Below are 23,465 nucleotides of genomic sequence, written 5' to 3' on the forward strand. Positions count from 1 at the left end.
CATTTTAGCAAATTTTATGCGGGTTTTCATATGTCTTGCACTGAGAAGAATCTTCCGCTGGGCCACTCTGCCATAAATGCAAAAGTGGTGGAGGGCAGCAGTGATAGTTGACTTTGTGGAACTTTCTCCCATCTCCCTACTGCATCTCTGGAGCTCAGCCACAGTGATCTTGGGGTTTTTCTTTACCTCTCTCACCAAGGCTCTTCTCCTACGATTGCTCAGTTTGGCTGGACAGTCACGTCTAGGAAGTCTTCTGGTGATCCCAAACTTCTTCCATTTAAGGATTTTGGAGGCCACTGTGCTCTTAGGAACCTTGAGTACTGCATATATTCTTTTGTAAAATTGGCCAGATCTGTGCCTTGCCACAATTCTGTCTCTGAGCTCTTGGCCAGTTCCTTTGACCTCATGATTCTCATTTGGTCTGACATGCATTGTGAGCTGTGAGATCTTATATAGACAGGTGTGTGCCTTTCCAAATCAAGTCCTATCAGTTTAATTTAACACAGCTGGACTCCAATGAAGGAGTAGAACCATCTAAAGGAGGACCACAAGGAAATGGACAGCATGCAACTTAAATATGAGAGTCTGAGCAAAGGGTCTGAATACTTATGACATGTGATAGTTCAGTTTTCTTTTATATTACATTTGCAAAAATTTCTACATTTCTGTTTTTTTCAGTCAAGATGGAATGCAGAGTGTACATTAATGTGAAAAAAATGAACTTTTTAAAATTTAACAAATTGCTGCAAGGGGTCTGAATAATTTCCGTACCTAATGTATACATCAGACTCTCGGTATATGCTATGTGGTGTATAGTCATCAGTCTCAATGTCTCCTATGTGAAGTATACAGCAGAGTTCCAGTGTCTCCTGCATGAAGTATACACCAGTTTCTTAGACTATCCTATGTGATGGATACAACAGTTTCAGTGTATTCTACGTGATATACAATATATACAGGAGAGTCTCAGCGTATCCTATGTGATGCAGCTTTATCCTGTCTCACCAACTATATACATGCTCTATTATATAAAGCCAGATTTATGAAATTGTATAACAATAAAAAGGGTCTTTGCAATCACTGCACAGCTTTTGTTTTTCAAGAGCAGATTACAAGAGACACATCCAGTCACCACTGTAAGCGGGAACAGCTGATCAGCGGGGTGCTACAGTACATGCGGCACCGATCAGAAATTAATGACCTATCCTAAGGATAGGCTCTCAGTATAAAAGTCCTGTACAAACCCTTTAAAGTAGGAATGTAGAAATCTCTATTGGCCGGGTTTGCCGTTACCTTGTCATGGGGAATAGTAGGAAATCCTTTTCTCTTTAGCAACACGAGGGAAGCAAGCATGGTGTAAGCAGTAAAGCCATAGAATGACGTCCGGTTTCCTACATCATCCTCATATCCTTTTGTTACAGCTCCATTAACTCTAAAAATATTAAAATGTAAAACATTGTTAGAAATGAAGGCTATGGTACCATTTTTTCCTTCAATATATGCAGTTAAAGGGTTCTTCCCATCTCATCCTTGCATCTGTCTAGGCACTAACCATTAAGGTGGAGCTAAGAGAACAAATGAACTGGAGTAAAGGAAACCGTGTAGACAGTCTCTCTCTGTTGTTTCCGTAGCTCCATCTTAGGCTACTTTCACACTAGCGTCGGTACGGGGCCGTCGCGCTGCTTCGGCCCGACGTACCGACGCAAACTGTGAATGCGCCGCACAACGGGGACAGCGGATGCTGTTTTTCAATGCATCCGCTGCCCCATTGTGAGGTGCGGGGAGGCGGGGGCGGAGTTGCGCGGTCGGAAAAGACGGGCACGACGCACCAAAAAACTTTACAAGCAACGTTTTTTGGTGGCGACGGTCCAACGCAACACAACGGCAGTGTGGCAATGTGTCGCACTGCGTCGCTAATGCAAGTCAATGGAGAAAAAACGCATCCTGCAAGCACTTTTGCAGGATGCGTTTTTCTACAAAACGACGCATAGCGACATGCAGTGCACGATGCTAGTGTGAAAGTAGCCTAAATGGTCAAAGCTTGGACAGAGTTATTCCCATCTCAGTCATAAAATGATAACCCTTGAATATAGAAACTGTTAAATACATTAGATTTATCTCATAGATGAAAATCAATCTTACCAAGTTCTTATATATAAACTAAAGCTTTATGACCTTAATATTCACAACTTAAAATGCGTTCATACGCTAATGTTATAAAGGAATAGTTTAGTCTTCCCTTTAGTTTTTTGAATTCGTACAATTTTGAGGGGGCTAAATATACAGGCAACCATTTGTCTGATGGTTTAACTTCATGCGCCATTACTCACTGTAGCAGCACCACCTGGTGGTAGTGCGCAACACATCACATATATATCTACTGCAGCAACGCATGTTATTAAACATTATGCCGCCATCTAGTGTACATTTTTAGAAGTTTTCCTAAATGTATTGCAAGAGTGAAGACAGCGATAAAATTTGCACGAAAAATTGACATACTGTGGATCTAAACATTTGCACAGCAAGTGAATTTGTTTAACTGCTCTGCTTTCAACCTATTTTATATAGCCCAGCTACCCTCCTGTATATAGACCTTCTGTATGTAGCCCAGGTACCTCCTGTATATAGTCCTGATGTATATAGCCCAGCTACCTTCCTGTATATAGTCCTGATGTATATAGCCCAGGTACCCTCCTGTATATAGTCAGGTAACCACCTGCACATAGCCCTTATATGTATAGCCCAGGTAAAATAACAATGGAAGATAATCCAGCTGTTTCTTCGGCACTTCCGATCATGCGCATTGCATCTCCCTGAAGCCGGCACACGTACACCCCAAAAATGGGGATGCTTAGCATCTCCATTTTTTCTTATTGTTAGAGAGGAGCGGCGTTCGAGTCGAACTGTTCGCCAATTTCAAATTCGAGCTGTTTTGGGCGGTGTTCGAGTCATTCAATGAACTCGAACAATTTTCTTAAAATTCGGCTGTTCGAGTTTCTGTTCGATAACTGTTCGTTCACCAAAAGCCTAACTTGATTTTCACATTAAAACTGTTTATCAATGTTAATAGACTCTTTCAGTGTATAGTGGGCGGGGGATAGATCTGTGCTGAAATAATGCCAATCTACATTTTTTTTTCTTTCCCACATTTACAGAGGGGCGGTGCAGACTCTCATCCTATCAGCAGTGCACACACACGAAGCAATGTGCATGTGATGCAGACAAGCTAGGGCATGTGTCACTGGCTGTGTATGTCACATGTCCTTGCCCTATAAGAACCAGCCATTTTCCCCGTCACCACCATTTCCTCACTGCTGCAGCTTAGTGTTAGACGGCACCGCTGCTGCTGTGGGCACTATACAGACTAAGGCTGGTTTCACACTTGCGTTTTGATCTGCAGCGTTTGTAAAAAAAACGCAGGTGGTGAAAAAACGCATGTAAACGCGTGCAAACGCTGCGTTTTTTAGACGCATGCGTTTTTGCATGCAGAAAAAAACGCAGCGTTTTGACGCGTTTACATGCATTTTGTCCTGCGTTTGCGTTTTTGAAACGCATGCTGAGAAGTGTGTGACAGCTGCCAATCATCAAAATCAACTAGAAAACCCACTATTAATAGAATTAGCTAGGGTTACGGTTAGGGTTAGGGCTAGGATCCCTAGGGTTAGGGTTAGGGGTAGCTTTTTATTACAAGAATGTCCTGGTCACCAGGTCACTGATAAGCTACCTCCCACCATCAAGGTGATAAAGGGATCCAAACCCTAACCCTAACCCTACCCCTAACCCTACCCCTAACCCTAACCCTAGGGATCCAAACCCTAACCCTACCCCTAACCCTAACCCAAGGGATCCTAGGGATCCATAGAGATTGGCTATTATGTTGACCTGGAGACCAGGACATTCTTCTAATAAAAAGCTTTGTTCAATGTGGACACCCCAAGATATACGGTATTGCTATAGAGTACTAAAAATATAAACTCGGAGAGTATTCACTGTCATATTGTTAGGGTTAGGGGTAGGGTTAAGGTTAGGGTTAGGGGTAGGGTTAAGGTTAGGGTTAGGGTTAGAGTTTGGATCCCTAGGGTTAGGGTTAGGTTTAGGTTTAGGGTTAGGGTTAGGGTTAGGATCCCTTTATCACCCTGATGGTGGGGGGTGGCTTATCAGGGTGTATTCTTGTTTTTTTCTATAAAAACGCATGCGTTTAAAATGCTAGCAAATGCATGTACGCAAAAACGCATGCGTTTCCATAGACATCAATGTATTTTTTGACGCAAATCAAACGCAAATGAACACATGCATTTTTTTGCGGCAAAAAAACGCCTCTGAAAATTACTACATGTGGCATTTCTGCAAAAGAACGCATGCAGCAAAAAAACGCATGCGTCGTAAAACGCGGCCAAACGCGTACAAAAAAAACGCATGCGCTTTTAATGTTAAACATAGGGAAAAAAACGCATGCGTTTTTTTCGGTAAAAATGCTGCAGATCAAAACGCAAGTGTGAAACCAGCCTGAGTGTGAATTGCGAGCGAATTTGCAGTTAGAGAGAGAGAGATAGGTTTAGGGAGTCGGGACTAGTTGTAATATCAGCCCTTTTCAGGGTAGGTTATCGCAGTTCATAGCACTGTTTGCCAGGCAGGTCTGTGCCAGTGCTGTGCAAGTGTTAGTCACAGCATTTGGTGTAATCTAGCTCAGCCAATCCTTTTGGGCTAGTAGCATTGTCTGGTAGTCATCTGAGTAGCCTGCCTGTGAAGCAAGCTACACCGCCTGTGTATCTAATAATTTTTTACTGCATCTAACCCAGTAAATCGTTTTGGGCTTAGTAGCAGTGTCTGCACGCCAGGGGTGTAGCCCGCCTGTGAAGCTACACCGCCTGTATATCTAAATTTTTACTGCATCTAACCCAGTAAATTGTTTTGGACTTAGTAGCAGTGTCTGCACGTCAGTGGAGTAGCCCGTCTGTGAAGCTAGCTACACCGCCTGTGTATCTAATAATTTTTTACTGCATCTAACCCAGTAAATCATTTTGGGCCTAGTCGCGGAGTAGCCCGCCTGTGAAGCTAGCTACACCGCTTGTGTATCTAATAATTTTATACTGCATCTAACCCGTAAATTGTTTTGGGCTTAGTAGCAGTGTCTGCACGTCAGCGGAGTAGCCCGCCTGTGAAGCTAGCTACACCACCTGTGTATCTAATAATTTTTTACTGTATCTAACCCAGTAAATCATTTTGGGCCTAGGAGCAGTGTCTGCACATCAGCGGAGTAGCCTGCCTGTGAAGCTAGCTACACCGCCTGTGTATATAATAATTTTTTTCTGCATCTATCCCAGTAAATCATTTTGGGCTAGTACCACAGTTTGGCCACTCAGCTCTGCTCGGTTTCCATCCATCGTTTTTTGGCAACTACTAATTAGTTAAGCACCAAAATGAGTGGCAAAAGGCCTGCTGCTGGTGGAAAGGGGAATAGGCATGTTGGAAAGGGAAAAAAAGCTTGTGTCTGTGGGGTAGGTGGTAACGCAACAGTAACATCTGCAGAAGAAAGACCATCTTCGAGCCAAAGTAAGATGTCTACTTCTTTTCGTGGACAATCTGATATGATCCCTTTCTTATGACCATCGCTACGAGCATCGCTACAAATTCCAGATGAGGCACAAAAACAGCAGGTGCTTGAACGGATATCAAGTGCTCCTTCATTGGGGCTCTCCTCCACCTCAACTTCAACATCACAAATACTCCAGTCCTCAGAGGTGTCACCCAAATCGCACTTGCTTCCTCACAGCTCCCAAGTCTCCAGCCACCCGTCTGAGTATGGGGTAACACAGATGGTTGAGTCTGCAGAGCTGTTTACTCATACTATAGCCTGGGAATCAGAGGTCTGCTCCAGAGTTTCTGTGAATCCAGACAAGGAAATGATCTGCACTGATGCCCAGAATCTTTGTGAGTCGGATCCAGGCCCAGATGAAGGAGGTTCTGAGCATAATGTAGACCCTCATTCCCAAACTGTAACTCCTGCTGGTGGAGACAATGAGGAAGATGATGATGAGACTGAGATACCTGATTGGAACGAAAACTTGACTTTTCGGTCAGGGCAGGAAGAGGTTGGCTCTGAGGACGACGGGTGTGAGAACACACAGGGTGATGATGACAAGGTTGCGCGCGTAAATAGGTTAGCGCTATTAGCGCTATATAAAAATAAAGATTATTATTTACCCAAGCAGAACTGTACCTTTCTCGTGCAGTTAGTTGGGAGGAGGGGATGAGTCTGATGCTGTAGTTCTCTCACTTAAATCTTGAGGTAATAAAGATGCTCTTGGCTGTCCTGAGTGCTTGTATGATTATGGCAATCATTTCCCAGGAAGAACTGGTCTATACAGCTTGTCTGATTTCAGTCTGGCAGGAGACTCTCTAGCACACACCTTACTCTTAGATGTCCAGGACACAATAACAACTTTCCCAGTATCCCATAGGACTAAGCTAGCCACTCCCTGTCTGCTATAACCATTTTAACCCCTATAGTTGCTGGATGATTTTAAATGAACAATGCAACCAACTTCTATCTGTCACACTCTTCCCTCCTAATTTAATGTCGTCCCTGACATTTGTTTTCTTTGTAGTTTGTCTTACCAACCCTAGTAACTATTGTCCCTTATTTGTACTTTTGAAAGAGGTGGTGAAAGTCATGTAACACTGTGTGTATCTTAAACATTGCTCATTTAGCATTCAATTTAAAACATTAACAACAGTCTTACCTTAACTAAGGGTACCGTTACACTAAACGATTTACCAACGATCACGACCAGCGATACGACCTGGCCGTGATCGTTGGTAAGTCGTTGTGTGGTCGCTGGGGAGCTGTCACACAGACAGCTCTCCAGCGACCAACGATGCCGAAGTTCCCGGGTAACCAGGGTAAACATCGGGTTACTAAGCGCAGCCCTGCGCTTAGTATCCCGATGTTTACCCTGGTTACAAGCGAACACATCGCTGGATCGGTGTCACACACACCGATCCAGCGATGACAGCGGGAGATCCAGCGACGAAATAAAGTTCCAAACGATCTGCTACGACGTACGATTCTCAGCGGGGTCCCTGATCGCTGCTGCGTGTCAGACACAGCGATATCGTATGGATATCGCTGGAACGTCACGGATCGTGCCGTCGTAGCGACCAAAGTGCCACTGTGAGACGGTACCCTTACTCTTGGTTTTAGATCTCCTGCAAGAAGTAAAACAACTTAAACAACCAGCATCTCTTCAGCTGAAGCTTTACATCTGTCTTCAACCAGCTAAGGCTTACTAGTATCAAGTACTTTAATCCTTTTTTGTTATTGCAAAGCCTTTTAGATTAAGTTAAGACAAAGAGTGTATTCACTCAGGTAAAGTCTTTTGTAAAGTGCATCACAGGGAGATACCACTCAGGTTGGCTTAGCTGGCCCGTAGGCAGCAATACCCGATTCAACTCGACAGTACTTGGTACTCTACTTGGTTCACCAAGTAACAAACACATTCCACTAGGGAATAAACGATGTACTAGTCCAATGCAATTTAAATATCAGAGAAAAAAGTAAGCAAAAACCCTGATGTAACTAAGTAAAAAAGCAAAAGTGCATTTAAATAACACAGAGTTTTTAGTAATACTGTTTTTTGATCAAAAAATAGCACAAAAGCCATCCCACCTCGTCAAGGTAACTGGGACTGGGCCCAAGCAGTGAAACACTAGACTGGGGAAGCCTTATATATAATTTCTAGCTCAGAAACAGGGAGGCCACACCCTGGCTTGCACAGAATGCCACAATACAGAGAAAAAAACACAAACATTGAGCCTAACTTGAGTTTTTACACAAGCAGAGGTTAAACGCATGTTCACTTTGGCCACAAAACATTAAAACCTACAAGAGAAAAAAGTAAGCAAAAACCCTGATGTAAAAAAGCAAAAGTGCATTTAAATAACACAGAGTTTTTAGTAATACTGTTTTTTTATCAAAAAATAGCACAAAAGCCATCCTGTTGTGAACTCTGTTTTTGGGCTCCCTCTTGTGGTCACAAGTGGTACTGTGTGAGTGCTATCTTTGGGCTCCCTCTGGTGGCTCTTTTTGTCATTCTGCAGGTCTGTGGCTGGGATCAGCTGTCTCGTTATCTGCTAGTTGGTTTCCTATTTAGCTCACCTGGACTTTCAGTTGTTGCCTGCTGTCGATGTATTCAGTGCTATTTTGATCTCTCCTGACTACCTTCGTTATCAGTCTCTCCAAGAGAAGCTAAGTTTCTGTTTGTTCATTTTTTGATCATCAGTGTTCAATATGTTTCTTGGTTTATTATCTGTCCTTGTCCAGCTTGCTAATATGTGATTTCCTTGCTTGCTGGTAGCTCTAGAGGGCTGAGTTTCTCCCCTCACACCGTTAGTTGGTGTGGGGGTTCTTGAATTCTCAGCGTGGATATTTTGTATAGGGTTTTCTACTGACCGCACAGTTTCCTATCTGTCTTCTGCTATCTAGTACTAGCGGGCCTCATTTGCTGAATCTGTTTTCATTTCTACGTTTGTATTTTCCCCTTACCTCACCGTTATTATTTGTTGGGGGCTTTCTATATCTTTGGGGTTATTTCTCTGAGGCAAGTGAGGTCTTACTTTCTATCTCTAGGGGTAGCTAGTTTCTCAGGCTGCGTCGTGACGTCTAGGAATTCGGGCACGTTCACCGGGTACCTTTAGTGTGTTTGGTTAGAATCAGGATTGCGGTCAGTCCAGTTACCACCTCCCTAGAGCTCGTTCTATGTTCAGTTACTTAGCTCGTCAGTTCTGTGATCCTCAGCCACTAAGGATCATAACAGTACAGCAGGCCAAAGAGTGTTTAATGCATCGCAGAAGTGGGATAAGAGAAGTCCTGAGTGCAATTTTTTTTTTTTTCCTCCCTTTGCTGCAGTCTGTCCAGCTTCTCTCATCCCCTTAATCTCTGGGTGGCTTTGAGTTCAGCTGCAGACATGGATATTCAGAGTCTGACTTCTAGTGTGGATCATCTTGCTGCAAGGGTGCAAAGCTTTCAGGATTTTGTTGTTCACAGTCCTATGTCAGAGCCAAAAATACCTATTCCTGAGTTGTTTTCTGGAGATAGATCTAGGTTTCTGAATTTTAAGAATAATTGTAAATTATTTCTTTCCTTGAGACCTCGTTCCTCTGGTGATTCCGCTCAGCAAGTTAAAATTGTTATCTCCTTGTTACGTGGCGACCCTCAAGATTGGGCTTTCTCCCTGGCGCCAGGAGATCCTGCATTGCTGAATGTGGATGCGTTTTTTCTTGCGCTTGGACTGCTTTATGAGGAACCTAATCTTGAGAACCAGGCAGAAAAGGCTTTGCTGGCCCTATCTCAGGGACAGGATGAAGCAGAGGTGTATTGTCAAAAATTTAGGAAATGGTCAGTGCTTACTCAATGGAATGAGTGTGCCCTGGCTGCAAATTTCAGAGAAGGTCTTTCTGAAGCCATTAAGAATGTTATGGTGGGGTTCCCCACGCCTGCAAGTCTGAATGACTCAATGGCTTTGGCCATTCAGATTGATCGGCGTTTGCGGGAGCGCAAATCTGCGCACCATCTGGCGGTGTTTTCTGAACAGAGACCTGAGTCTATGCAATGTGACAGAATTCTGACCAGAATTGAGCGGCAAAGTGATAGACGTCAAAATGGGTTGTGCTTTTACTGTGGTGATTCTACTCATGTTATCTCAGCATGCTCTAAGCGCTTAAAAAAAAATCGCTACATCTGTCACCGTTGGTACTATACAGCCTAAATTCATTTTGTCTGTTACTTTAATTTGTTCTTTGTCATCCTACTCGGTTATGGCTTTTGTGGATTCAGGTGCTGCCCTGAATCTGATGGATTTGTCGTTTGCCAGACGCTGTGGTTTGGTCCTGGAGCCTTTAAAATTCCCTATTCCACTGAGGGGAATTGATGCTACACCATTGGCTGAGAATAAGCCTCAGTATTGGACTCAAGTGACCATGTGCATGACTCCTGTACATCAGGAGGTGATTCGCTTTCTTGTGCTGCATAATTTGCATGATGTTGTCGTTTTGGGTCTGCCATGGTTGCAGGCCCATAATCCAGTTCTGGATTGGAAAGCTATGTCTGTGTCAAGTTGGGGTTGCCAGGGAATTCATGGCGATGCTCCTTTGGTGTCAATTGCTTCTTCCACTCCTTCTGAGGTCCCTGAGTTTTTGTCGGACTACCAGGATGTATTTGATGGGCCCAGATCCGGTGCCCTGCCTCCTCATAGGGATTGTGATTGTGCTATAAATTTGATTCCTGGTAGTAAGTTCCCTAAGGGACGACTTTTTAATTTGTCTGTACCAGAACATGCCGCTATGCGGAGTTATATAAAGGAGTCTTTGGAGAAGGGACATATTCGGCCGTCCTCATCCCCTCTTGGTGCAGGATTCTTTTTTGTGGCCAAGAAGGATGGTTCTCTGAGACCTTGTATAGATTATCGTCTTCTAAATAAAATCACGGTCAAATTTCAGTATCCTTTGCCATTATTGTCTGATCTGTTTGCTCAGATTAAGGGGTCCAGTTGGTTCACCAAGATAGATCTTCGTGGTGCGTATAACCTTGTGCGTATTAAGCAGGGGGATGAATGGAAAACAGCATTTAATACGCCCGAAGGCCATTTTGAGTACTTGGTGATGCCTTTTGGACTCTCTAATGCTCCTTCTGTGTTTCAGTCCTTCATGCATGACATCTTCCGAGAATATCTGGATAAATTTATGATTGTGTATCTGGATGACATTTTGGTCTTTTCTGAGGATTGGGAGTCCCATGTGAAGCAGGTCAGGATGGTATTTCAGGTCCTGCGTGCTAATGCCTTATTTGTGAAGGGCTCAAAATGTCTCTTCGGAGTACAGAAGGTTTCCTTTTTGGGTTTTATTTTTTCTCCTTCTACTATTGAGATGGAGCCAGTCAAGGTCCAGGCTATTCATGACTGGACTCGGCCTACATCTGTTAAGAGTCTTCAGAAGTTCTTGGGTTTTGCTAATTTTTACCGTCGCTTCATTGCTAATTTTTCTGGCGTGGTTAAACCCTTGACGGATTTGACCAAGAAGGGTTCTGATGTGACTAATTGGTCTTCTGCGGCCGTGGAAGCCTTTCAGGAGCTGAAGCGCCGGTTTTCTTCGGCTCCAGTTTTATATCAGCCTGATATCTCTCTTCCTTTTCAGGTCGAGGTTGATGCTTCTGAGATTGGAGCAGGGGCTGTTTTGTCGCAGAGAAGCTCTGATTGCTCTGTGATGAAGCCTTGTGCTTTCTTTTCAAGAAAGTTTTCGCCTGCCGAGCAGAATTATGATGTTGGTAATCGGGAGTTGTTGGCTATGAAGTGGGCATTTGAGGAGTGGCGACATTGGCTCGAGGGAGCTAAGCATCGTGTGGTGGTCTTGACTGATCACAAAAATCTGATCTATCTCGAGTCTGCCAAGCGGCTGAATCCTAGACAGGCTCGTTGGTCGTTGTTTTTCTCCCGTTTCGATTTCGTGGTCTCGTACCTGCCTGGTTTGAAGAACGTGAAGGCTGATGCTCTTTCTAGGAGTTTTGTGCCTGACTCTCTGGGAGTTTCAGAGCCGGCTGGTATCCTCAGAGAGGGAGTGATTTTGTCTGCCATTTCCCCAGATTTGCGACGAGTGCTGCAGGAATTTCAGGCGGATAGACCTGACCGTTGTCCACCAGAGAGACTGTTTGTCCCAGATAGATGGACCAGCAGAGTTATTTCTGAGGTTCATTCTTCGGTGTTGGCAGGTCATCCTGGGATTTTTGGTACCAGAGATTTGGTGGCTAGATCCTTCTGGTCGCCTTCCTTGTCGCGGGATGTGCGTTCCTTTGTGCAGTCCTGTGGGATTTGTGCTCGGGCTAAGCCTTGCTGTTCTCGTGCCAGCGGTTTGCTTTTGCCTTTGCCTGTCCCGAAGAGGCCTTGGACGCACATTTCCATGGATTTTATTTCGGATCTTCCAGTCTCTCAGAGAATGTCTGTCATCTGGGTGGTGTGTGATCGTTTTTCTAAAATGGTCCATTTGGTGCCCTTGCCTAAGTTGCCTTCCTCCTCCGATTTGGTTCCTCTATTTTTTCAGAATGTGGTTCGCTTGCACGGCATCCCTGAAAATATTGTGTCTGACAGAGGATCCCAGTTTGTGTCCAGATTTTGGCGGATCTTTTGTGCTAAGATGGGCATTGATTTGTCTTTTTCGTCTGCCTTCCATCCTCAGACGAATGGCCAAACTGAGCGAACTAATCAGACCTTGGAAACTTATTTAAGATGTTTTGTTTCTGCTGATCAGGATGATTGGGTTACTTTTTTGCCATTGGCCGAGTTTGCCCTTAATAATCGGGCTAGTTCTGCTACTTTGGTTTCGCCTTTTTTTTGTAATTCTGGCTTTCATCCTCGTTTTTCCTCAGGTCAGGTGGAGCCGTCTGACTGTCCTGGGGTGGATTCTGTGGTGGATAGGTTGCAGCAGATTTGGAACCATGTGGTGGACAATTTGAAGTTGTCACAGGAGAAGGCTCAGCGCTTTGCCAACCGCCGTCGCGGTGTGGGTCCCCGACTTCGTGTTGGGGATTTGGTATGGCTGTCTTCTTGGTATGTTCCTATGAAGGTCTCCTCTCCTAAGTTCAAGCCTCGCTTCATCGGTCCTTATAAGATTTTGGAAATCCTTAACCCTGTGTCATTTCGTTTGGACCTTCCAGCGTCGTTTGCCATTGATAATGTGTTCCATAGGTCTTTGTTGCGGAGGTATGTGGTGCCTGTGGTTTCTTCTGTTGAGCCCCCTGCTCCGGTGCTGGTTGAGGGAGAATTGGAGTACGTAGTGGATAAGATCTTGGATTCTCGTATTTCTAGACGGAGGCTTCAGTATTTGGTTAAGTGGAAGGGCTATGGTCAGGAGGATAATTCCTGGGTTGTCGCCTCTGATGTTCATGCGGCCGATTTGGTTCATGCCTTCCATGTTGCTCATCCTGATCGCCCTGGGGGTTTTGATGAGGGTTCGGTGACCCCTCCTCAAGGGGGGGGTACTGTCGTGAACTCTGTTTTTGGGCTCCCTCTTGTGGTCACAAGTGGTACTGTGTGAGTGCTATCTTTGGGCTCCCTCTGGTGGCTCTTTTTGTCATTCTGCAGGTCTGTGGCTGGGATCAGCTGTCTCATTATCTGCTAGTTGGTTTCCTATTTAGCTCACCTGGACTTTCAGTTGTGGCCTGCTGTCGATGTATTCAGTGCTATTTTGATCTCTCCTGACTACCTTCGTTATCAGTCTCTCCAAGAGAAGCTAAGTTTCTGTTTGTTCATTTTTTGATCATCAGTGTTCAATATGTTTCTTGGTTTATTATCTGTCCTTGTCCAGCTTGCTAATATGTGATTTCCTTGCTTGCTGGTAGCTCTAGAGGGCTGAGTTTCTCCCCTCACACCGTTAGTTGGTGTGGGGGTTCTTGAATTCTCAGCGTTGATATTTTGTATAGGGTTTTCTACTGACCGCACAGTTTCCTATCTGTCTTCTGCTATCTAGTACTAGCGGGCCTCATTTGCTGAATCTGTTTTCATTTCTACGTTTGTATTTTCCCCTTACCTCACCGTTATTATTTGTTGGGGGCTTTCTATATCTTTGGGGTTATTTCTCTGAGGCAAGTGAGGTCTTACTTTCTATCTCTAGGGGTAGCTAGTTTCTCAGGCTGCGTCGTGACGTCTAGGAATTCAGGCACATTCACCGGCTACCTTTAGTGTGTTTGGTTAGAATCAGGATTGCGGTCAGTCCAGTTACCACCTCCCTAGAGCTCGTTCTATGTTCAGTTACTTAGCTCGTCAGTTCTGTGATCCTCAGCCACTAAGGATCATAACACCATCCCACCTCATCAAGGTAACTCTGATCGGGACAGTCCTACACTGTCTAATATTAAAACCTTACCATGTGTCAATGTTGACCTCAGTGTGAATAAGGGCAGACAAAAGGACTGGGCCCAACCAGTGAAACACTAGACTGGGGAAGCCTTATATATAATTTCTAGCTCAGAAACAGGGAGGCCACACCCTGGCTTGCACAGAATGCCACAATACAGAGAAAAAAACACAACAATTGAGCTTAACTTGAGTTGGTACACAAGCAGAGGTTAAACGCATGTTCACTTTGGCCACAAAACATTAAAACCTACAAGAGAAAAAAGTAAGCAAAAACCCTGATGTAACTAAGTAAAAAAGCAAAAGTGCATTTAAATAACACAGAGTTTTTAGTAATACTGTTTTTTGATCAAAAAATAGCACAAAAGCCATCCCACCTCATCAAGGTAACTCTGATCGGGACAGTCCTACACTGTCTAATATTAAAACCTTACCATGTCACACCCTGGCCTCCCTGTTTCTGAGCTAGAAAATATATATAAGGCTTCCCCAGTCTAGTGTTTCACTGGTTGGGCCCAGTCCTTTTGTCTACCCTTATTCACACTGAGGTCAACATTGACACATGGTAAGGTTTTAATATTAGACAGTGTAGGACTGTCCCAATCAGAGTTACCTTGATGAGGTGGGATGGCTTTTGTGCTATTTTTGATCAAAAAACAGTATTACTAAAAACTCTGTTATTTAAATGCACTTTTGCTTTTTTACTTAGTTACATCAGGGTTTTTGCTTACTTTTTTCTCTTGTAGGTTTTAATGCTTTGTGGCCAATGTGAACATGCGTTTAACCTCTGCATGTGTATCAACTCAAGTTAAGCTCAATTTTTGTGTTTTTCTTTGCAATTTAAACATCATCTTTATTATGAAAACCATTAAAAAGACTGATAAGTGTATGTCAGATGACAACCATGAAGAAATAAACCTTTGGGCACACTGCCCCCCATACCTCCCAACTAATATCCAATTACCTATCGATATATCAATAATTATAGCCAGGGTACATTCCCTTTAAAACTGCCTTGCACCACTGTGTCATGTATCTCTAACTTATGACTATTCACTGGGTCCCATCTCAAACAGAGACATCACTCCATATATATATATATATATATATATATATATATACACAGCGGTACTTACTATAAAGTGCAGAGTGCGCAGCAAGTAGAAGAGGATCAGGGGAGTGTGTGCCCACCCCAACGCGCGTTTCGGGCCGTCCTTCGTCAGGGGGCACACACTTCCTCCTGTCCTGTGCATTAAATACTCTCCAACCTCATGTGGCGGCCAATAGAATATGGCGGCTTCCCTCGGATGTGACGTTCCCGCCGGGTGTGACGCGCATATCCCCCCGGCAACTGCAACGCCACAGAGCATTGGCGTCACATGGCATCGCACGCATGCACAGTGCCGCGTATAGAAGCCGAAAGCTCCGGGGCACAGCGGGAGCCAGGCAGGCATTGGTCCCCCATGTCTGATTTGAATGAAAGGACTAGTTTAATTGTGTCCATTGGAATAAAGAATATGGCAGCATCGGCATAAATATTCTAATGCGACCTTTCATTGTATTGTTTTTGTACTCTATATATAGTGATAATGTATACATATTAAAGAATGTTAATCATAACGATGGTATAATGAGGATAAGATAGTTATGTTTGTGTATGATGCTATTGCCAATAAGTAATAGATCTTTTGCTAAAAAAATCTGACTGTTAATGTCGCGTCCCTGCCTGTGCGCACGGTCCTGCCTGGCACCCGCTGCGCCCCAGAGCTTTCGGCGTCTACACGCGGCACTGCACATGCGAGCGATACCATGTGACGTGGACGCTCTGTTGCATCGTGGTTGCCGGGGGATACGCGGCGCCCCAGGCGGGAACGTCACATCCGGGGGAGGCTGCCATATTCTATTGGCAGCCGCATGTTAAGGTAAGTGTTCATGATTCCACTATAAGAAAGAAACTGGGCAAAATGACCTACATGGCAGAATTCCAAGATGAAAACCACTGCTGAGCAATAAGAATGTAAACACTGATCTCAGTTTTGTCAGAAAACAATTTGATGATCGCCAAGACTTTTGGGAGAATACTCTGTGGACTGAGGAGCCAAAAGTTAAACTTTATGGAAGGTGTATGGCTCATTGGCATAGAAGTAACACAGCATATCAGAAAAGGAACATCATGTCTATAGTAAAATATTGTGGCGGTAGTGTGATGGCCTGGGGCTGTTTTGCTGCTTCAGGACCTGGAAGACTTGCGGTGGTAAATGGAACCATGAATTCTGCTGTCTACCAAAAAATCTTAAAGTAGAATGTCTGGCCATCTATTTGTGACCTCAAGCTGAACCACACTTGGGTTATGCAGCAGAACAATAATCCAAAACACACCAGCAAGTCCACCTCTGAATGGCTTAAGTAAAACAAAATTAAGACTTTGGAGTGGCCTAGTCAAAGTCCTGACCTTCATCTGATTGAGGTGCTGTGACATGACCTTAAAAAGGCGGTTCATGCTCAGAAACCCTTCAATGTGGCTAAATGACAAGAATTCTGCAGAGATGAGTGGACCAAAATTCCTCCAGAGCATTGTAAAAAACTCATTGCCAGTTATCACAAGCGCTTGATTTCAGTTGTTGCTGCTAAGGGTGGCCCAACCAATTGCTGCTAATGGTGAGGCAAACACTTTTCCACACAGGGCCCTGTGGGTTTTAATTTATTTTCCTTTTAATAATAAAGACATTCATTTATAAACTGCATTTTATGTTTACTTGTGTTATCTGTCTAATATTTAAATTTGTTTGGTGATCTGAAAATTTAAATGTGACAAACATGCAAAAGAACAGGAAATCAGGAAGGAGGCAAACATTTTCCACACAACTCACAACTGTATATCCAATAAATATACACACTTTACACACAAGAAAACCTTATTCTACTGCTGAGTTGCTGAGTGCTGGGAAAAAGCTTCATTTATTTTCATGCTTCATTTATTTCATGGAACTTACCGAAAAACATAGTCATGTGAATCAATTTCTTTTCCCATTTGAGATCCATTGAGAATGCCTCCATTCCCAACCACGGCACAGTTAACACAGTGTGGAATCTTTCCACTCTTTTCTGCAAGGAGCAGTTGCTGATCTGCTATCACAGGTAGAACAGACACAACTTCTTTCACCACTAAACCATACAGAGAGAGATAATGGTTAAAAATTCAAGATGTATAGATAGATTTTATTGTATGAAAGTTATGACTGATGCTGACCCTTTAAGAAATTGGCTCACTACCATAGAATGCTATTTCATTCAAAGGAATCTCTCAGTAGGATCAATCCTCCTAAGCCATTTATATATGGGCATGTAGGTCATAAGAAGGTGAATAAAATGATACCTTGATATCTGCATTCAAATGTCTTATTTCAGAGATATCCATGTGTTTCTTATATGTAAATGAGCTGTTCAGAACTATGGGCAGGACACTCATCTGCATGAGAATCTGCCTCCAGAGATAATCTACTATATAATCATCTAAGGGTCACTTGCGTCTGTTTGTCTGTCTGTCACGGAAATCATGCAAGACCGCATGTCATCATGTCGCGAGACCGCAATGCATTCTTGGGACCGGAGCGTCGCGAGGAACATCGCTAAATGCCTGGCCTGGATTCGGGGGCCGACGGAAGGTGAGTATATAACTTTTTTATTTTAATATTTTTTTAACAGGGATATTATATGGTGCCCACATTGCTATATACTACGTGGGCTGTGTTAGATACTACGTGGGCTGTGTTATATACTGCATGGGCTGTGTTATATACTATGTCTCTGTGCTATATACTACGTGGCTGTGGTATATATTACGTGGCTGAGCAATATACTACATCGCTGTGCTCTATACTACGTGGCCTGTGTTATATACTGCATAGGCTGTGTTATATACTACATCTCTGTGCTATACACTACGTGGCTATGCTATATACTACGTGGCTGTGCAATATATTACGTGGCTGTGCAATATATTACGTGGCTGGGCAATATACTGCGTGGGCTGTGTTATATACTACGTCTCTGTGCTATATACTACATGGCTGTGGTATATATTACGTGGCTGGGCAATATACTATGTGGCCTGAGTTATATACTGCATGAGCTGTGTTATATACTACGTCTCTGTGCTATATACTACGTGGCTGTGCTATATACTATGTGGCTGTGCAATATATTACGTGGCTGTGCAATATATTACGTGGTTGTGCAATATATTACGTGGCTGGGCAATATACTACGCGTCTGTGCTATATACTACGGGGGCTGTGCTATATACTATGTGGGCTGTGAAATATACTACGTGAGCTGTGCTATATACTACGTGGGCTGTGATATATTCTATGTGGGCTGTGTTATATGCTATTTGGCTGTGCTATATTTCTCTGCTGTATCATGAATTGTGTTATGTGTTAAAGAGGGGGGCCCACTGAGACTCTTTCGCCTGGGGCCCTCAAAAACCTGGAGCAGGCCCTGGCTTCACTGATTGTTCACGAGCGGGCGTGACCAATCAGCGACAGGCGCAGTCCGGCCACAAATTGGCGCGGAATTTGAACCACACTTTGCCGGCCGAATCCTGTGTATAAATTGCATTATTCTGAAAATTTCATAAATAAACTACATACATATTCTAGAATACCTGATGCGTTAGAATCGGGCCACCATCTAGTTTTTAATAAACAGGGGGCGCTACCAGTGAGACACGTAAAGCAGAACAGTAGAAGTGAACTTTGTTTCCTTACAAACTTATTTGCTGCAGCTCTCACAGCTCTGCTGTAGTGCAACAGTATTATAGCACTGTCTGCCTGTGAGATAGAAGCTGAGAGGAACCTACAGATGTGTCAGTTATAGCTGTAGAGAGGAGAACCAGGCCCAGGCTAATGGTCTCTCCTGCGTGTCTGGGCTGGAGCCGACAGGGCTGTCATCAGTGTTGCAGGGGGAAGAGGCCAGGTAAAAGTGCATCTCTCATCTGTGGGACCAGATCGGAAACATCTCGCACCACCTGCGGCGCTGCCGAGGGATCTTCCAGCCACCTTCCTCCAGCGCACAGAGACTGATAGGTTAACCTGTTATACTCTAGTGCATTTGACTTTCCTCTATTCTCCAATCACATCCTTTACCCCCTGCTTGTACCATTACTGTTTGTACACATAAAGAACCTCTTAACCCTTGCTCTGCCTCCTGTGTGTCACTGCATCCTATGCACCTGCTAGCATCCTACATAGCCACTCACAACTCCGCAGTGAGATCAGGAGAGCTGTCATTTCATATCATACTCATTAACATATTAGAAATCCCTGGATTTCTCTGCAAAAAGCCATTGGATAGCAGATATTAATGTATCATTTTATTCAACTTCCTATGATTTACATGTCCATTTAGCTTACGAGGGTTGATCCTACCGACAGATTCCCTTTAACGATGTACACTTAATAAAGGCATTTGTCAATTCATAAAATTCTTTACAACAGTAGGCTGTGGAGATACAGATAGAAATGTATGGCAACTGGCACAGGCTTCCATTTAATGTATACATCCGTGTCCCGGTAGTATGTCTTAGGCCGGCGTCACACTCAGCGTAGGGAAATACGGTCCGTATTTTACGGCCGTAATACGCAGTAATTTTCCCAAAACACTGTTCCGTATTCAATGCGAGGATGCAATTTTTACGGACAAATGTATCCGTATGTCATCCTTATGGCGTCCGTATGGCTTCCGTACGGCGATTTTTTTGCGCAGGCTTGCAAAATGGACAAATCATGGATCCATCGGCTAAAATATTCCTAAAAACATATATACAGTAAAACATCTCATATCACTTTTTTTATTACATATTCCTCTTTACTAATGTAACAAGTATCTGTGTGTAAAATTTTGAAGCTCTAGCTATTAAATTAAAGGGTTAAATCCCAGAAAAAATTGGCGTGGGCTCCCGCTCAATTTTCTCTGCCAGAGTGGGAAAGCCAGTGACAGAGGGCAGATATTAATAGCCTAGGGAGGTACCATGGTTATAGGACCCCCCCGGCTAAAACATCTGCCCCCAGCCACCCCAGAAAAGGCACATCTGTAAGATGCGCCTATTCTGGCACTTAGCCTCTCTCTTCCCACTCCCATGTAGTGGTGGGATATGGGGTAATGAAGGGTTAATGTCACCTTGCTACTGTAAGGTGACATTAAGCCAGGTTAATAATGGAGAGGCATCAATTATGACACCTATCCATTATTAATCCAATAGTATGAAATGGTTAATAAAACACACACACATTATTAAAAAGTATTTTTAATGAAATAAAGACACATGGTGTGTTAATATTTTATTATGCTCTCAATCCACCTGGAGACCCTTGTCACCTGAAATAAAGTTAAACAAAACAAACAACAATATTCCATACCTTCCGTCGATCAGTCTTGTCCCACGCTGTAAATCCATCTGAAGGGGTTTAATCATTTAATCATTTAATGCAGCTGTGCTCCTGTCTGTAAAATTTGGTGATGGAAGGGAATGCAGGGGAATGTCCTATAGTTACCTAGAGTCACGGTGATGCGCCCTCTGCTGGATAAACTCATATGAGTGTGGGAAAATATTCTGAAAAGTTCCCAGGCTCGAGTTCATATGAGTTCATCCAGCAGAGGGCGCATCACCGCGACTCAAGGTAACTATAGGACATTCCCCTGCATTGCATTCATTCACCAAATTTTACAGACAGGAGCACAGCTGCATTAGCAGAGCTCCTGGGTGTAAAATGATTTAACCCCTTCAGATGGATTTATAGCATGGGCAAGACTGATCGACGGAAGGTAAAGAATATTGTTGTTTGTTTTGTTTAACTTTATTTCAGGTGACAAGGGTCTTCAGGTGGATTAAGAGTATAATAAAATATTAAAACACCCTGTGTCTTTATTTCATTAAAATACTTTTTAATAATGTGTGTGTGTGTTTTATTAACCATTTCATACTATTGGATTAATAATGGATAGGTGTCATAATTGACACCTCTCCATTATTAACCTGGCTTAATGTCACCTTACAATAGCAAGGTGACATTAACCCTTTGTTACCCCATATCCCATCACTACACGGGAGTGGGAAGAGAGAGGCTAAGTGCCAGAGTAGGCGCATCTTCCAGATGTGCCTTTTCTGGGGTGGCTGGGGGCAGATGTTTTTAGCCAGGGGGGGGGCAATAACCATGGTCCCTCTCTAGGCCATTAATATCTGCCCTCAGTCACTGGCTTTCCCACTCTGGCGGGGGAAATTGCGCGGGAGCCCACTCCAATTTTTTCCGGGATTTTACCCTTTAATTTAATAGCTAGACACCCCAAATTTTACACAGAGACACTTGTTACATTAGTAAAGAGGAATATGTAAAATAAGAAGGGATGTTAGATGGTTTACTGTATGTAAACCATGTCTCATATACTGTCGGGTTTGTGAAGGAGCGAGCAAAAGCTGGCAATTGAATTACCAGCTTTTCTGCTATCTAGCGCTGAATTAAATATAAATATATATATACCGTATATACTCGAGTATAAGCCGAGATTTTCAGCCCAAATTTTTGGGCTGAAAGTGCCCCTCTCGGCTTATACTCGAGTCATGATCGGCGGTTGGGTCGGCGGGTGAGGGGAGAGAGGACTGTCGCATACTCACCTAGTCCCGGCGCTCCACCTGCCCGTCCCACGGTCTTCGGTGCCGCAGCTCGTCCCCTGTTCAGCGGTCACGTGGGACCGCTCATTAAAGTTATGAATATGGACTCCACTCCCATAGGGGTGGAGCCGCATATTCATTCCTCTAATCAGCGGTGACGGTGACCGCTGACAGAGGAAGATGCTGTGGCACCCAGAGACCAGCTGTCTGGGATAAGGAGCCAGGGACGCCGGGAGCAGGTAAGTATGTCATAGTTACCTGTCCGCGTTCTACACGCCGGGCGCCGCTCAGTCTTCCCGTCCTCTTGCTCTGACTGTTCAGGTCAGAGGGCACGATGACGTACTAGTGTGCGCGCCGCCCTCTGCCTGAACAGTCAGTGCGGAGAGACGCCGAAACGGGACGCTGAGGAGCTGCGGGCAGCAAGAGAGGTGACTATGTCATTTTTTTTTTTTTTTTATAGCAGCAGCAGCAGCATTATATATTGCACAGATTTATATGGAGCATCTATGGGGCCATAATGAACGGTGCAGAGCATTATATATGGCACAGCTTTATGTGGAGCATCTATCGGGCCATAATGAACGGTGCAGAGCATTATATATGGGGCACAGCTTTATATGGAGCATCTATGGGGCCATAATGAACGGTGCAGAGCATTATATGTGGCACAGCTTTATATGGAGCATCTATGGGGCCATAATGAACGGTGCAGAGCATTCTATATGGCACAGCGTTATGTGGAGCATCTATGGGGCCATAATGAACGGTGCAGAGCATTATATATGGCACAGCTTTATGTGGAGCATCTATGGGTCCATAATGAACGGTGCAGAGCATTATATATGGCACAGCTTTATGTGGAGCATCTATGGGGCCATAATGAACGGTGCAGAGCATTATATGTGGCACAGCTTTATGTGGAGCATCTATGGGGCCATAATGAACGGTGCAGAGCATTATATATGGTACAGCTTTATGTGGAGCATCTATGGGACCATAATGAACGGTGCAGAGCATTATATGTGGCACAGCTTTATATGGAGCATCTATGGGGCCATAATGAACGGTATGGAGCATCTATTTTTATTTTTGAAATTCACCGGTAGCTGCTGCATTTTCCACCCTAGGCTTATACTCGAGTCAATAAGTTTTCCCAGTTTTTTGTGGCAAAATTAGGGGGGTCGGCTTATACTCGGGTCGGCTTATACTCGAGTATATACGGTATATATATATGTGTCTCACTGACATATATATATATATATGTATATATATATATATATATATATACCTATTCTATATGTAGATATTTATTCTACCTATTCTATTCTAACCTGTCAGTGTGATTTTACTGTACACCGCACTGAATTGCCGGCTTTTCTATAAAACACCGATGCGTATTTCTCGCAAGTCACACTGCTGTTCCGTGTGTAATCTGTAATTTTCTCGCCCCCATAGACTTTCATTGGCGGATTTTTTTCGCAATACGCTTGACATACGCAGCATGCTGCGATTTTCTACGGCCATACAAGACCGTATAATACGGATCCGTAAAATACGGCAGATAGGAGCTGGGCCATAGAGAATCATTGTACCGTATGCAATCCGTATTTTCTGCGCCTCTCATACGTCCGTAAAACTCGCCAGTGTGACGCCGACCTTAAACCTAATGCACAAATTTAGTCTGCCCTTAGCCTAACCATAAATATGCCCACACTGCACTTAAACTAGGTGTTCAGTGCTGTAAACATATTGTAACTTGCTCATTTCACCTGTATGTTCTAAACCCCTTTAATTCCTGTTTTACAGCTCTGACACGTTAATTGAATATGTTGTTCATCTATGACCTATTAAAGGGTATCTGTCACCAGGTTTTTGCTACTCATGTGAGAGCAACA

General features: G+C 43.7%; 1 protein-coding gene across 1 annotated transcript in view; it reads right to left on the reverse strand.

The window, feature by feature from the left end:
* Nucleotides 1–23,465, reverse strand: part of ST6GALNAC1 (ST6 N-acetylgalactosaminide alpha-2,6-sialyltransferase 1) — a 151,643-nt gene that overhangs the window by 28,323 nt on the left and 99,855 nt on the right. The window contains exons 4-5 of the mRNA XM_077251833.1: nucleotides 16,895–17,066; nucleotides 1,294–1,432 (exon numbers count right to left, since the gene is read on the reverse strand). Coding sequence (XP_077107948.1) covers nucleotides 1,294–1,432; nucleotides 16,895–17,066 — 311 coding nt within the window. The remainder of the gene's footprint in view (nucleotides 1–1,293; nucleotides 1,433–16,894; nucleotides 17,067–23,465) is intronic.

This window comes from Ranitomeya variabilis, chromosome 4 (genome assembly GCF_051348905.1).
Source record: "Ranitomeya variabilis isolate aRanVar5 chromosome 4, aRanVar5.hap1, whole genome shotgun sequence".
In the NCBI taxonomy this organism is placed as follows: domain Eukaryota; kingdom Metazoa; phylum Chordata; class Amphibia; order Anura; family Dendrobatidae; genus Ranitomeya; species Ranitomeya variabilis.